The sequence below is a fragment of the Oncorhynchus keta genome, chromosome 14 (genome assembly GCF_023373465.1).
Source record: "Oncorhynchus keta strain PuntledgeMale-10-30-2019 chromosome 14, Oket_V2, whole genome shotgun sequence".
Lineage (NCBI taxonomy): Eukaryota > Metazoa > Chordata > Actinopteri > Salmoniformes > Salmonidae > Oncorhynchus > Oncorhynchus keta.
This window is the reverse complement of record NC_068434.1, coordinates 7,193,988-7,209,958: the sequence shown is the minus strand read 5'-3', so window position 1 is coordinate 7,209,958 and position 15,971 is coordinate 7,193,988. Positions and strand designations below refer to the sequence as shown.

The 15,971-nt window shown below is 44.4% G+C and overlaps 1 protein-coding gene across 1 annotated transcript; it reads right to left on the bottom strand.

Annotated features, from left to right (window-relative positions):
• Nucleotides 1-210: 210 nt before the first annotated feature.
• LOC127907404 (fibroblast growth factor 5-like) lies at nucleotides 211-14,710 on the bottom strand. The gene is made up of 3 exons (XM_052462658.1): nucleotides 14,324-14,710; nucleotides 8,539-8,642; nucleotides 211-1,044 (listed from the first exon to the last, which is right to left on the bottom strand). The coding sequence occupies exons 1-3, from the start codon at nucleotides 14,574-14,576 to the stop codon at nucleotides 685-687; spliced, it is 717 nt and encodes a 238-aa protein (XP_052318618.1). The 5' UTR covers nucleotides 14,577-14,710; the 3' UTR covers nucleotides 211-684.
• Between the last annotated feature and the right edge of the window lie 1,261 nt (nucleotides 14,711-15,971).

The window sequence follows — 15,971 nt, the reverse complement described above, 5'->3', positions numbered from 1 at the left end:
CAACATCTAGTGGAAAGTCTTCCCAGAAGAGTGGATGCTGTTATAGCAGCAATGTTCCAACATCTAGTGGAAAGCCTTCCCAGAAGAGTGGAGGCTGTTATAGCAGCAATGTTCCTACATCTAGTGGAAAGCCTTCCCAGAAGAGTGGAGGCTGTTATAGCAGCAATGTTCCTACATCTAGTGGAAAGCCTTCCCAGTTATAGCAGCAAAGGGGGGGACCAACTCCATATTAATGCCCATGATTTTGGAATGAGATGTTCGATGAGCAGGCGTCTTTTGATAATGTAATGTACCTCACGTTGTGTTTCTAACTATATATGAACTAGTTATCGCACGTTGTGGTTCTAACTATATATGAACTAGTTATCGCATATTGTGTTTTTAATTGGCCCGAAGGGGACCACCTTCGGAAGCAGTTGTAAACATACAACCATTGTAACCATCATAGCTGTACAATCACAAAGCTTAATGACTGCATGTTACAGCCCTTTGGTTTTTTAAATCACTATTTTATGACATCTGGAATGCTTTGAAATAACAGAAAGTAAAAGTTCAGTGATTGTTGTTGTTGTTGTTGAGGGCAACAGGTGTCATGTCCATGTTTATGTTGGCCAGTAATCCATCCTGTCAATCCATATAACGCACATACAGTGTGTATTACTTCCTCCCTCATCACTTCGTAGTCTATCCAAACCGAAACTTGGGCCAGTACTTGACAGTCTGCACCCTCTTCCCTGTCTCTGCATTAACATCCCCGTATGGTTGTGAGGGCGGCTGGTTTTTCCTCCTCTCTTTGCTCCTATCGGTGATGGTGAAACCACGAACGCTCTGCAGGTTGTGCACATTGAGCCTGGGGAGGAAGTGCGTGGACACGTGCTGGGATTTGACCCTGGGGCTGGAGCCCATCTTGGATTTTCCTCTCTTGTTCAGGGCCACGTACCAGTCCCGTCCCGTCCGGTGGTTCCGGTGCAACACTGAGGCGTACGTGTTGTAACTGCTCTCCTGGAAACGCTCCCAGAACCTACAGTCGTCCGTGAATCGCTCCTGGAAAACACAAACAAACATAATGTTACAGAGATCTACACAACGGTTACACAGCGGTTACACAACGGTTACACAACGGTTACACAGCGGTTACACAACGATTACACAGCGGTTACACAACGGTTACACAGCAGTTACACAACGATTACACAGCGGTTACACAGCGGTTACACAACGGTTACACAGCGGTTACACAACGGTTACACAACGGTTACACAGCAGTTACACAACGGTTACACAGCGGTTACACAGCGGTTACACAGCGGTTACACAGCGGTTACACAACGGTTACACAGCGGTTACACAGCGGTTACACAGCGGTTACACAGCGGTTACACAACGATTACACAACGATTACACAACAATTACACAGCAACGGTTACACAGCGGTTACACAGCGGTTACACAACGGTTACACAGCGGTTACACAACGATTACACAACAATTACACAACGGTTACACAGCGGTTACACAACGGTTACACAGCGGTTACACAGCAGTTACACAGCGGTTACACAGCGGTTACACAACGGTTACACAACGATTACACAACGATTACACAACAGTTACACAACGGTTACACAACGGTTACACAGCGGTTACACAACGGTTACACAGCGGTTACACAGCGGTTACACAACGGTTACACAGCGGTTACACAGCGGTTACACAGCAATTACACAACAATTACACAACGGTTACACAACGGTTACACAGCGGTTACACAGCGGTTACACAACGGTTACACAGCGGTTACACAATGATTACACAACGGTTACACAGCGGTTACACAGCGGTTACACAACGGTTACACAGCGGTTACACAACGGTTACACAGCGGTTACACAGCGGTTACACAGCGGTTACACAACGATTACACAAACAAATATAATGTTACAGAGATCTAAACGGTTACACAACGGTTACACAACGGTTACACAGCGGTTACACAACGGTTACACAACGATTACACAAACAAATATAATGTTACAGAGATCTAAACGATTACACAACAGTTACACAACGATTACACAGCGTTTACACAGCGATTACACAGCGGTTACATTACATAGCGGTTACACAGCGGTTACACAATGATTACACAGCGGTTACACAACGATTACACAGCGGTTACACAATGATTACACAGCGGTTACACAACGATTACACAGCGGTTACACAATGATTACACAGCGGTTACACAACGATTACACAGCGGTTACACAACGATTACACAGCGATTACACAGCGGTTACACAGCGGTTACACAGCGGTTACACAATGATTACACAGCGGTTACACAACGATTACACAGCGGTTACACAATGATTACACAGCGGTTACACAACGATTACACAGCGGTTACACAATGATTACACAGCGGTTACACAATGATTACACAATGATTACACAGCGGTTACACAATGATTACACAGCGGTTACACAACGATTACACAGCGGTTACACAACGATTACACAGCGGTTACACAACGATTACACAACGGTTACACAGCAGTTACACAACGATTACACAGCGGTTACACAACGGTTACACAACGGTTACACAATGATTACACAACGATTACACAGCGGTTACACAGCGGTTACACAACGATTACACAGCGGTTACACAACGATTACACAACGATTACACAAACAAACATAATGTTACAGAGATCTAAACGATTACACAACGGTTACACAACGATTACACAACAATAACACAAATGTTACACAAAATGAATGTCTCAATTTCCCCAATGTGAAAAAGAATCTTCAACATTAACAAGCACCCTGCCAGCACATACAGTATTACCGTACACATATCCCCCTGCTCTATGATCCATCTCTATACTCAATCCTACCCTACTCCATCTGAGCTGGGACTTCCTTTAGGAGATGAGAGCTCTATTAACCCTAGTTTAATGTTCATTTCCTCTGTATGCTTTATGAAACGTCTGCACAGTGTTTCAAACAAACGAAGCATTTGATTTGACATTTCTGATCCAAGACATTCCTAACTAAAAATAAAAATACCTTTGGTGGGAAACGGCAACATGTAGTACCCAAGGATTCTCACAAGCGATATAATAACCTGTAAGGTTAGACAGAGCTCCCACCAGATATAATAACCTGTATGGTTAGACAGAGCTCCCACTAGATATAATAACCTGTATGGTTAGACAGAGCTCCCACTAGATATAATAACCTGTATGGACAGAGCTCCCACTAGACAGAGCTCCCACTAGATATAATAACCTGTATGGTTAGACAGAGCTCCCAGTAGATGTAATAACCTGTATGGTTAGACAGAGCTCCCACCAGATATAATAACCTGTATGGTTAGACAGAGCTCCCACCAGATATAATAACCTGTATGGTTAGACAGAGCTCCCACTAGATATAATAACCTGTATGGTTAGACAGAGCTCCCACTCAGATATAATAACCTGTATGGTTAGACAGAGCTCCCACTAGATATAATAACCTGTATGGTTAGACAGAGCTCCCACCAGATATAATAACCTGTATGGTTAGACAGAGCTCCCAGTAGATATAATAACCTGTATGGTTAGACAGAGCTCCCATCAGATATAATAACCTGTATGGTTAGACAGAGCTCCCAGTAGATATAATAACCTGTATGGTTAGACAGAGCTCCCATCAGATATAATAACCTGTATGGTTAGACAGAGCTCCCACTAGATATAATAACCTGTATGGTTAGACAGAGCTCCCACCAGATATAATAACCTGTATGGTTAGACAGAGCTCCCACTAGATATAATAACCTGTATGGTTAGACAGAGCTCCCACTAGATATAATAACCTGTATGGTTAGACAGAGCTCCCACTAGATATAATAACCTGTATGGTTAGACAGAGCTCCCACCAGATATAATAACCTGTATGGTTAGACAGAGCTCCCACTAGATATAATAACCTGTATGGTTAGACAGAGCTCCCATCAGATATAATAACCTGTATGGTTAGACAGAGCTCCCACTAGATATAATAACCTGTATGGTTAGACAGAGCTCCCACCAGATATAATAACCTGTATGGTTAGACAGAGCTCCCACTAGATATAATAACCTGTATGGTTAATAACCTGACAGAGCTCCAGGATGTGGCATAGCTAGATTTATGATCTCTACCGCCTCACCAACTCTTCAGTACCAAGATAGATCAGTAAACAATGTATAATGTTTACTAGGTTACTTATTTAATTCTCTCCCTCCCTCCCTCCCTCCCTCCCAGAGCTCCCTCCCTCCCTCCCTCCCTCCCTCCCTCCCAGATCCCAGAGCTCCCTCCCTCCTCCCACTAGATATAATAACCTGTATGGTTAAGCAGAGCTCCCTCCCTCCCTCTAGATTTATGATCTCTCCCTCACCAACTCCATCCCTCAGTAAACCTAGCCTCTCCCTCCCTCCCCCATCCCTCCCTCCCCCTCCCTCCCCCTCCCTCCCTCCCTCCCTCCCTCCCGTCCCTCCCTCCCCCCTCCCTCCCCCTCCCTCCTCCCTCCCTCCCTCCCTCCCTCCCCCTCCCTCCATCCCTCCCCGCCGTCCCTCCCTCCCTCCCTCCCTCCCCCCTCCCTCCCCTCCTCCCTCCCTCCCTCCCCCCTCCCCCCTCCCTCCCTCCCTCCGTCAGTCCCTCCCTCCTCCCTCCCCCCGTCCTCCCTCCCTCCCCCGCCGTCCCTCCCCTCCCTCCCTCCATCCCCCCCGTCATCCCTCCCTCCCTCCATCCCTCCCTCCCTCCATCCCTCCCCCCTCCATCCCTCCCTCCCTCCCTCCCTCCCTCCCTCCATCGGTTGCTCAATAAATCCAGGTGACCCTTTGACCTTAGAAGATACGTTGTTTGTCGTGGCTGGCTGGGTAGATAAAACAGTTTAATACACATCTGTCTACTTGCCCATTACTCCAGACAATAAACTGCCACTGTGAAAACATCTGAATATTAAATATGACAGACTGATTACAGCATAAAGACAGTGTGTGGAACACGAGCCCCCAGACCACAGACAGACGAGACACACTGTGCTGTGTTCTGGGGGCTCGTCTGTCTGGTCTGGGGGCTCGTCTGTCTGGTCTGGGGGCTCTTCTGTTTGTGGTCTGGGGGCTCGTCTGTCTGTGGTCAGGGAGCTCGTCTGTCTGTGGTCGGGGTTCTCTCTGTCTGGTCTGGGGGCTCGTCTGTCTGGTCTGGGGGCTTGTCTGTCTGGTTGGGGGGGCTCGTCTGTCTGGTCGGGGGACTCGTCTGTCTTTGGTCTGGGGGCTCGTCTGTCTGGTCTGGGGGCTCTTCTGTCTTGTGGTCTGGGGCTCTTCTGCTCGTCTGTCTGGTCTGGGGGCTCGTCTGTCTGGTCTGGGGGCTCGTCTGTCTGGTCTGGGGGGGAACTCGTCTGTCTTTGGTCTGGGGTCTGGGTGCTCGTCTGTCTGGTCTGGGGGCTCTTCTGTCTTGTGGTCTGGGGCTCTGGTCTGTCTGTGGTCAGGGGGGCTCTTCGCTGTCTGGTCTGTCTGTCTGGTCTGGGGTTCTCTGTCTGTCTGGTCTGGGGGCTCGTCTGTCTGGTCTGGGGGCTCGTCTGTCTGGTCTGGGGGCTCGTCTGTCTGGTCTGGGGGCTCTCTGGTCTGGGGGCTCTGTCTGGTCGGGGGCTCGTCTGTCTGGTCGGGGTGCTCGTCTGTCTGGTCGGGGGACTTGTCTGTCTGTGGTCGGGGGCTCGTCTCTTTGGTGGGGGGCTCAACTGTCTGTGGTCTGAGGGCTCGTCTGTCTGTCTGGTTGGGGGGGCTCGTCTGTCTCTGTCGGGAGGCTCGTCTGTCTGGTCGGGGGGCTCGTCTGGCTGGTCGGGGGACTCATCTGTCTGGTCGGGGCTCGTCTGTCTGGTCGGGGGCTCGTCTGTCTGGTCTCGTCTGGGGGAGGCTCGTCTGTCTGGTCGGGGGCTCGTCTGTCTGGTCGGGGGTTCATCTGTCTGGTCTGGCGGAGAATTAGTATTGGTGTGTGTGTGTGTGTGGTGTGTGGTGTGGTGTGTGTGTGTGTGTGTGTGTGTGCGTGTGTGTGTGTGGCGAGCCAGCAAGGAGAATCCAGGCTAATTCTACACTGATGGATCCTATACAGCTGGACTATAATTGTCCACTGTGTCTGCAGAGGCTTATAGGACTCTACTTCACATGTATCATTTGTTTCTCTCTCTCTCCCTCTCTTGCTCTACCTATCTCTCTCTCGCTCTCTCTGTCTGTCTCATTCACGCGCTTTGTTTCTCTCTCTCTCTTTCTCTGTCTCTCTCAGTTCCTCTCAGTTTCTGTCTCTCTCTGTTTCTCTCTGTTTTTCTCTGTCTTTGTCTCGCTCTCTCGCTGTCTCTGTCTGTCTCATTCACACGCTTTGTCTCTCTCTCTCTCTCTCTCTGTTTCTCTCTGTCTTTCTCTGTCTCTGTCTCTCAATTCAATTCAATTCTGGGCTTTATTGGCATGGGAAACATGTGTTAACATTGCCAAAGCAAGTCAACATACAAAGTGAATATATAAAGTGAAAAACTTAACTTGTTTCTAAAGACATTACAAATGTCATATTATATATATATATATATATATATATATATATATACACAATTACAAATAATTAAAGGACACAAGATAAAATAAATAAGCATAAATATGGGTTGTATTTACAATGGTGTTTGTTCTTCACTGGTTGCTTTTCTCGTGGCAACAGGTCACAAATCTTGCTGCTGTGATGGCACACTGTGGAATTTCACCCAGTAGATATGGGATTTTTTCAAAATTGGATTTGTTTTCTTCTTTGTGGATCTGTGTGATCTGGGGAAATATGTCTCTCTAATATGGTCATACATTGGGCAGGAGGTTAGGAAGTGCAGCTCAGTTTCCACCTCATTTTGTGGGCAGTGAGCACATAGCCTGTCTTCTCTTGAGAGCCATGTCTGCCTACGGCGGCCTTTATCAATAGCAAGGCTATGCTCACTGAGTCTGTACATAGTCAAAGCTTTCCTTAATTTTGGGTCAGTTACAGTGGTCAGGTATTCTGCTGTGTACTCTCTGTGTAGGGCTAGTATTCTAGTTTGCTCTGTTTTTTTGTTAATTCTTTCCAATGTGTTAAGTAATTATCTTTTTGTTTTCTCATGATTTGGTTGGGTCTAATTGTGCTGTTGTCCTGGGGCTCTGTAGGGTGTGTTTGTGTTTGTGAACAGAGCCCCAGGACCAGTTTGCTTAGGGGACTCTTCTCCAGGTTCATCTCTCTGTTTGTGATGGCTTTGTAATGGAAGGTTTGTGAATCGCTTCCTTTTAGGTGGTTGTAGAATTTAATGGCTCTTTTCTGGATTTTGATAATTAGTGGGTATCGGCCTAATTCTGCTCTGCATGCATTATTTGGTGTTTTACGTTGTACACGGAGGATATTTTTGCAGAATTCTCTGCAGAGTCTCAATTTGGTGTTTGTCCCATTTTGTGAAGTCTCTCTCTCTCTCTCTCTCTCTCTCTCTCTCTCTCTCTCTCTCTGTCTCTCTCTCTCTCTCTGTCTCTCTGTCTCTCTCTCTCTCTCTCTCTCTCTCTCGCTGTCTGTCTTTCTCTCTATCTATATATATATGATCAGCCTTCCTAGACCGGACTATCTGGACTGCCCATTAACACATGCTAACAGTGAGGCTATCTACCCGGTCAGGCCAGGCTCCCTACAGATGACTGTCAGCAGAGCTAGATGACTGGCTGGCCTGCTTATAAAGTAGCAGTGTGGCTTTCTGCCTGGGTGGCTGGCTGGCTGGCTGGCCTTCTTACAAAGTAGCAGTGTGGCTTTCTGCCTGGGTGGCTGGCTGGCTGGCTGGCCTTCTTACAAAGTAGCAGTGTGGCTTTCTGCCTGGGTGGCTGGCTGGCTGACTGCTTGGCTGGCCTTCTTACAAAGTAGCAGTGTGGCTTTCTGCCTGAGTGGCTGGCTGGCTGGCTGGCCTTCTTACAAAGTAGCAGTGTGGCTTTCTGCCTGGGTGGCTGACTATCTAGCTGGCTATTTGTCTGGCCTGCTTACAATCTAGCAGTGTGGCTTTCTGCTTGGGCGTCTGGCTGACTGGCTGGCTGTTTGGCAGGCCTGCTTACAAAGTAGCAATTTATTTGTCTGTCCGCAGAGGTTGCTTGCTTACTGGCTGGCTGGAGCAGTGTAGCTGCCCGCCTGGCTGGCTGGCTAGCTGACTGACTGCTGGGTACAGATTTAGTCATTCATAGTTGAATTAAAAAGAAAATAAATCTGCAATTCTCAAGATGGTTCACATTTGTTGTCAGTGCCATGACTTTCAAGCCTGGTCCCATTGTGGCAACACAGAACAAACAGATGTGACTATGGCTTTCATCTCTTTTAGTGTTCAGGCCAAATTCATTTCAGGACAAGAAACAATGGAGTTTCTGCGAGTCTCTTCTCAAAATGGCAGCCCAAAATGGAATCCAAAATGGCACCCTATGGGTCCTGGGAAAAAGTTGTGCACTATGTAATAAATAGGATACTTACGATAGCATGTAGCCTTCCTCTCTTGTTCATGGCTAAAAATCTGTTGCTGTAGACTCCTCGGATACCGATGACCCCCTGAGAAACCGCAAAGAGCTCCAGGACACCTGAGAACAGAGTCAGACACATCATCACAACAATACGTCAGTATATACTATATATATGTACTATTTCTAGGGTTATTCTCTTTGTCTCTTTCTGTCTGTCTCTCTCTCTCTCTCTCTCTCTCTCTCTCTCTTGTTCTCTGTCTCTTTCACATGCTCTCTCTCTCTCTCTCTCTCTCTCTCTCTCTCTCTCTCTCTCTCTCTTGTTCTCTGTCTCATTCACATGCTCTCTCTCTCTCTCTCTCTCTCTCTCTCTCTCTCTCTTTCTTTCTCTTGATCTCTCTCTCTCTCTCTCTCTCAAAATTCAATTCAAAGGGGCTTTTTGGGAAACATATTTCTAGGGTTCCTCTCTTTGTTTCTTTTTTCTGTGTCTCTCTTTTTCTCTCTTTATTTCTCTTGTTCTCTCTCTCTCTCTCTCTCTCTCTCTCTCTCTCTCTCTCTCTCTCTCTCTTCTCTCTCTCTCTCTCTCTCTCTCTCTCTGTCTCTCTCTCTCTCTCTCTCTGTGTCTCTCTCTCTCTCTCTCTCTCTCTCTCTCTCTCTCTCTCTCTCTCTCTCTCTCTCTCTCTCTCTCTCTCCTCTCTCTCTCTCTTCTCTCTCAATTCAATTCAAAGGGGCTATTTGGCAAGGGAAACATGTTTACATTGACAAACCAAAGGAAACATGTGTTTACATTGATAAAGGGAAATAAACAATAAACAAAAGTGAGAAGAAACAAAAAATAACATCAACAAAAAATACATTTGTAATAAATGTACAGTAAACATTACATCATAAAGATGCAGACTGTTCCTAGCCAATTCATTGAGTGTACAAAACATTAAGAACACTTTGATACTATTGAGTTGCACCTTTTGCTCTCAGAACAGGCTCAATTCATCGGGACGTGGAGTCTACAAGGTGTCCAAACGCGTTCCACAGCGATCCTGTGTTGAAAGCGTTCCACAGGGATACGGGTCCCATGTTGACTCCAATGCTTCCCACAGCTGTGTCGAGTTGGCTGGATGTCCTTTGGGTGGTGGACCATTCTTGATACGCACAGGAAACTGTCGAGGGTGAAAAACCCAGCAGCGTTGCAGTTCTTGACACAAACCGGTGCGGCCTGGCACCTACTACCACACCCCGTTCAAAGGCACTTACATCCTTTGTCTTGCCCGTTCACCGTCTGAACGGCACACACACACTATCAATGTCTCAACTGTCTCAAGACTTAAGTATTCTCCTTTAACCTGACTCCTCCCCTTTCATCTACACTGATTGAAGTGGATTTACCAGGTAACATCAATAAGGGATCATAGCTTTCACCTGGTCAGTCTATGTCATGGAAAGAGTTCCTGATGGTTTCAACACTGTGTATGTTTTGACGAGGGTCTCAAGCTTGAATCCCTGTCTCACCCCACGGTCACGAGGAAAATAATCTGTGCGTTTATTGACCATTTTAACCCCCCACCCAACATTGCTTTCCATCGATTTGTAATGTATAGCAGATCCTCATTCTAAAGTGAGTCAAAAGATAACAAACCATGAGAAGACTTTGTTTTTGTTTGTTTGTTTGTCAATAAGGTTGTGCAGGGTGTATGCAGGGTGTGCAGGGTGTATGCAGGTGGTATGCAGGGTGTGCAGGGTGTATCTGCAGGGTGTATGCAGGGTGTGCAGGGTGTATGCAGGGTGTATGCAGGGTGTATGCAGGGTGTGCAGGGTGTATGCAGGGTGTGCAGGGTGTATGCAGGGTGTGCAGGGTGTATGCAGGGTGTATGCAGGGTGTATGCAGGGTGTGCAGGGTGTGCAGGGTGTATGCAGGGTGTATGCAGGGTGTATGCAGGGTGTATGCAGGGTGTGCAGGGTGTATGCAGGGTGTATGCAGGGTGTATGCAGGGTGTGCAGGGTGTATGCAGGGTGTGCAGGGTGTATGCAGGGTGTATGCAGGGTGTGCAGGGTGTGCAGGGTGTGCAGGGTGTATGCAGGGTGTGCAGGGTGTATGCAGGGTGTATGCGTGGTCTGTCGTATGATATTTTGGTATGAAGCCAATTTTGACATTTGCTCAGGACATTGTTTTTTTTACTAAGGACGAGTTGTGTGTGTGTGTGTGTGTGTGTGTGTGTGTGTGTGTGTGTGTGTGTGTGTGTGTGTGTGTGTGTGTGTGTGTGTGTGTGTGTGTGTGTGTGTGTGTGTGTGTGTGTGTGTGTGTGTGTGTGTGTGTGTGTGTGTGTGTGTAACTACAGCCACCTTACTACCCTGACGTTATCTCAGTAACTACAGCCACCTTACTACCCTGACGTTACCTCGGTAACTACAGCCACCTTACTACCCTGACGTTACCTCGGTAACTACAGCCACCTTACTACCCTGACGTTACCTCGGTAACTACAGCCACCTTACTACCCTGACGTTACCTCAGTGACTACAGCCACCTTACTACCCTGACGTTACCTCAGTAACTACAGCCACCTTACTACCCTGACGTTACCTCGGTAACTACAGCCACGTTACTACCCTGACGTTACCTCGGTAACTACAGCCGCACTTTAACACGGATGTAACAGCAACCTCATGTTCTTAGTAATCACAACTCGAATCTCAGTAACACTTTCCATTAAGTTGATCTTATACCTGTTTAGTACCAGTAATTACACTATAGTAATAACACTGTAGTACCAGTAATTACACTATAGTAATACCACTGTAGTACCAGTAATTACACTATAGTAATAACACTGTAGTAACAGTAATTACACTATAGTAATAACACTGTAGTACCAGTAATTACACTATAGTAATAACACTGTAGTACCAGTAATTACACTATAGTAATAACACTGCAGTACCAGTAATTACACTATAGTAATAACACTGTAGTACCAGTAATTACACTATAGTAATAATAATGTAGTACCAGTAATTACACTATAGTAATAATAATGTAGTACCAGTAATTACACTACAGTAATACCACTGTAGTCACATTAATTATACTATAGTAATAACACTGTAGTACCAGTAATTACACTATAGTAATAACACTGCAGTAACAGTAATTACACTATAGTAATACCACTGTAGTACCAGTAATTACACTATAGTAATACCACTGTAGTACCAGTAATTACACTATAGTAATACCACTGTAGTACCAGTAATTACACTATAGTAATACCACTGTAGTACCAGTAATTACACTATAGTAATACCACTGTAGTACCAGTAATTACACTATAGTAATAACACTGTAGTACCAGTAATTACACTATAGTAATAACACTGTAGTACCAGTAATTACACTATAGTAATAACACTGTAGTACACAGTAATTACACTATAGTAATAACACTGTAGTACCAGTAATTACACTATAGTAATAACACTGTAGTACCAGTAATTACACTATAGTAATAACACTGTAGTACCAGTAATTACACTATAGTAATAACACTGTAGTAACAGTAATTACACTATAGTAATAACACTGTAGTACCAGTAATTACACTATAGTAATAACACTGTAGTACCAGTAATTACACTATAGTAATAACACTGTAGTACCAGTAATTACACTATAGTAATAACACTGTAGTACCAGTAATTACACTATAGTAATACCACTGCAGTACCATTGTATGTGTTACTGAGTTGCTGGAATATACACTGGAGAAACAGAAATCAATTGCTAGCCACTTCAGTATCCTTCCATCAAAGTTGAGTAAACAGTAATTACACTAATCATAGTAATAACACTTACAAATCAATATCAATATCCAATGAATGATGATAATATGACACTTGATTGTCAGGTCAAGTAACTCCCCATCTCGCTGTCGTCTCTGATAGACCAGCAGACACATTAAACCTATAGTAATAACCACTTGTTTTGGTAGCTGAAGCACAGGGCCAGCAATATGTATCCTTATATTTTGGGGGTTATGAGGCATTATTATACGTTATTTTATTTAAGTTTAAATGGAGAGAAATTAAGACCTTTTTAAAATGACCACTGAAAAGATTCAGATGACCAGACAGTAATTTTAAAAACAACTATGTAATTTGAAAAGGCCTAAGCAGACTGAAATAAAACAGAGAAAGAGAAGATTTACAGTATGTTCAATAAACACTGTAGTTAGTCGATGTCTGGGGTTGAAAGTTACTAAAGGTCAAATATTTAGTAATAACACATGTAGGCTAGAGACACACCATGTATATTACACTTTTGATTTGTTGACTGTAATAACACATTTCTTCTCCAGTACCAGTTATTACATCAATATAGTAATAACACTGTTACTATAGAATTACTATAGGTGACTTGTCCTCTTTGAAATGGTCTTGTAAAAATAGTATATAATAGTTGGCCTATACCAGATCGTATTATTATATCTGAGTAATATATACAATTACAAGAGTCTGTACATCATTGTCATCATCCAGAGTAACATTATTTGATCAACTTTTTGGCATTAACAATGTTTTATTATTATTATAAAAAAAATTAAAAAACATGAATTCAAAAACACTTTTAGACTGAGGAAACTAGAATAAGGAAACTAGTATGTCCCCAACGTTGTAACACACAGAGCCAATGACAACCATCCAACCATGTTGCACATCGTTGTGATGACAATCATACCGAACGAAGTCCAATCCAAAACATCCTGGTCTCTTCTGCTACACCTGTTACACAACACAGACCTGTCAATGTCCCAAAGAGTCACATACAAGGCATTTCAGACAGATGGCCGGAGCCCGTAATCCACAAAGTGTTACGGAGTCAGAGTGCTGATCTAGGAGCAGGTCTCCCCCGTTTATACAATTGCATTCATTGTGATCTGAAAGTCAAAGTGATTCTAGATCAGAACTACTTCTCTGGGACACTTTCTGTAATACAGGCCCAGTCCATACTCCAGTCAACAGCTCCTGAGGGTAACCGGTAACCCGAGGCTAAGGATAGGTGTAGGAATGGCAGGGCTACTATCGCTGACTGTGACTGACGTGTGTAGCTAGATATATATTATATGTGTAGCTAGATATGCTACGAATCAGAACCCTATAAATAAATGATGTATGTATTATTTAGTATATTTATTTAAGCTTGACGTAACACAATCCTTCCACAGTGACTTCTTATTCCTAAAACAGGTCATGGTTATACATAAGTAATTATAAACTGGGTGGGTCAAGCCCTGAATGCTGATTGGCTGACAGCCCGTGGTATATCAGACTGTATACCACAGGTATGACAAAACGTTTATTTTTACTGCTCGAATTGCGTTGGTAACCAGTTTATTGTAGCACTAAGGCATCTCTGGGGGGTTTGTGGTATATGGCCAATATACCACGGCTAAGGACTGTACCCAGGCACTCCACGTTGCGTCGTGCTTAACAGCCCTGAGCTGTGGGATATTGGCCATATACAACACCTCCTCGTGCCTTATTGCTTAAATATACTACAATTAAAGTCGAAATGGCTCATGGAAATATGATTGGACACCTTTTTTCAGGATACATAGTAATAGTCTAAACATTATAGTTCAGAGACAACTTCATGCAATAATGTATAATAATTTAATGTTGGAAACCTTAGCAATGTAATCAGTAAGCAATAGTCTTCCATTTCAGCACGAGCTTATGGATAATTAACATTAATATCCACTTGAGAGGCCTGGCCATAGCAGATTGGTTTAATAATAATAACTTACTCAACTGATTAGGTTCATGACTGCCGTTAACTCTTCCGTCGGTGTGGATCTGGAGATGGAAACCAATGCCAACCCGACAGTACAGCCTGCATGTCCTGCGTCCTGAACCACTGATAGTACCCTCTTCCAGAAGTTGGTCCTCCAAGGAGACGTATTTAACCGATCCAGTGATTACTACGGCGGAGACGGCGACCACAGCTGCGCAAATCAACTGCAGCAGAGCGAAGATAAAAAGAGAGAGAGGAACATTCATTCTTCCAAAAACAACAAAAAATAAAACTCTGTCTGTTCTCTGGCTCTGCTAGGCCACTTCTTCTCCTTCTGGCATTTTGTTGTTGTGGTTCTTGCGCTCTCTGGTGTGCTGTGCCAGTGCACGAGGAACCGTGCGCACACAGCACACATCCACTTCCAGCAGAGCTCGTGCAGCGAGGCGTTGTATATATTGTCAGCCTGGTCTCATAGACCAGATGTAACATAGTAAAGGTAAATCCGGGACAATCAAATTAGTATGATATGTTACGTATGGTATGGTTACATAAGACAACAAAAAAGTTGTACCTTAATAAGGTAAAAATGAATGGAGGGTGGTTGATTCGGGGTGGATGAATCTAAGTGTTACGCGAACGTCTTGCAACCCAAAGGTTGTGTGATCGAATCCCATTAGGGACAATTTTAGCTAATGAGCAACTTTGCTACTTTTTAGCTACTTTGCAACTACTTAGCATGTAAGCTAACCCGTCCCATAACCCTAACTTTAACCCATTTAGATTTAAACCTAAACCTTTAATCATAATCTTAATCCATAACCCTAACCCATAGAGCTTGCTAACATTAGCATTAGCCACCTAGCTAAGAGTAGTCACAACAAATTGGTATTTGTAACCTGCCATATGTTTAGCAAATTCGTAGGATATTGTACATACTTTTAAAAAATCGTAACATATTGTACGAATTGTAATTTATAACATTTTGTACGAAATAGATGATGGACATCCACAAATGCATACATAACATACGAAATTTAAAAGATGTACTAAATGGACTGTCCCGGATTTACATACAGAATAATACCAAATGCTCTGAGACTACGTTGGTGTTGTAGCTGCATGCTGGAGTTGTTCGGCTGGCCTGGCACACACGGGAGATATTTATAACCAACACAATGATCTCACTGCTTAATGCATGCCGGACTTCTGAAGGACGCTCTTTCTCTCATCCATCCGGATGTTCTCTCTCAAACACCAGCCCTGCTCAATATCGACCTGCGTTGCAAACAGCAACGATGGGGCCAACAAAAGAGCATGAAACTGGCAGTGCGCATTTTCCACTCCTCGGTACCAGGACGCAGCATGCCTGGTGTTTTACGCACGAGGAGGTATGTTTTAATAGACCTACAGCACACCAATAATGAAAAGCGGAACTAGAGAGAGAGAGAGAGAGATCCCTTGACAGTATTATGTCGAAATCTGAGAGTTGCTGTGGGAAAGTTCAAACTTTGCGGTGCGACCTGAGTGCGACAATATAAAGATGAAGAAGTGCGTGTGTATGTGAGTGGCAGTGGGGTTTCAAATAGATAGGCCTACAGCCCTGCAGCCCTACAGTTCCTTGGGTGACGTTTCGCAGTTTTAACATCGCACTTGCAGGGCAG

Coding starts and splice junctions, on each gene's coding strand:
- LOC127907404 (XM_052462658.1), bottom strand. CDS start 14,576: ATGAATGTTCCTCTCTCTCTTTTTATCTTCGCTCTGCTGCAGTTGATT. Junction 8,643..14,323: donor TCATGAACCTAATCAGTTGA/GTAAGTTATTAT, acceptor CTCTGTTCTCAG/GTGTCCTGGAGCTCTTTGCG. Junction 1,045..8,538: donor GAGGAAGGCTACATGCTATC/GTAAGTATCCTA, acceptor TGTGTTTTCCAG/GAGCGATTCACGGACGACTG.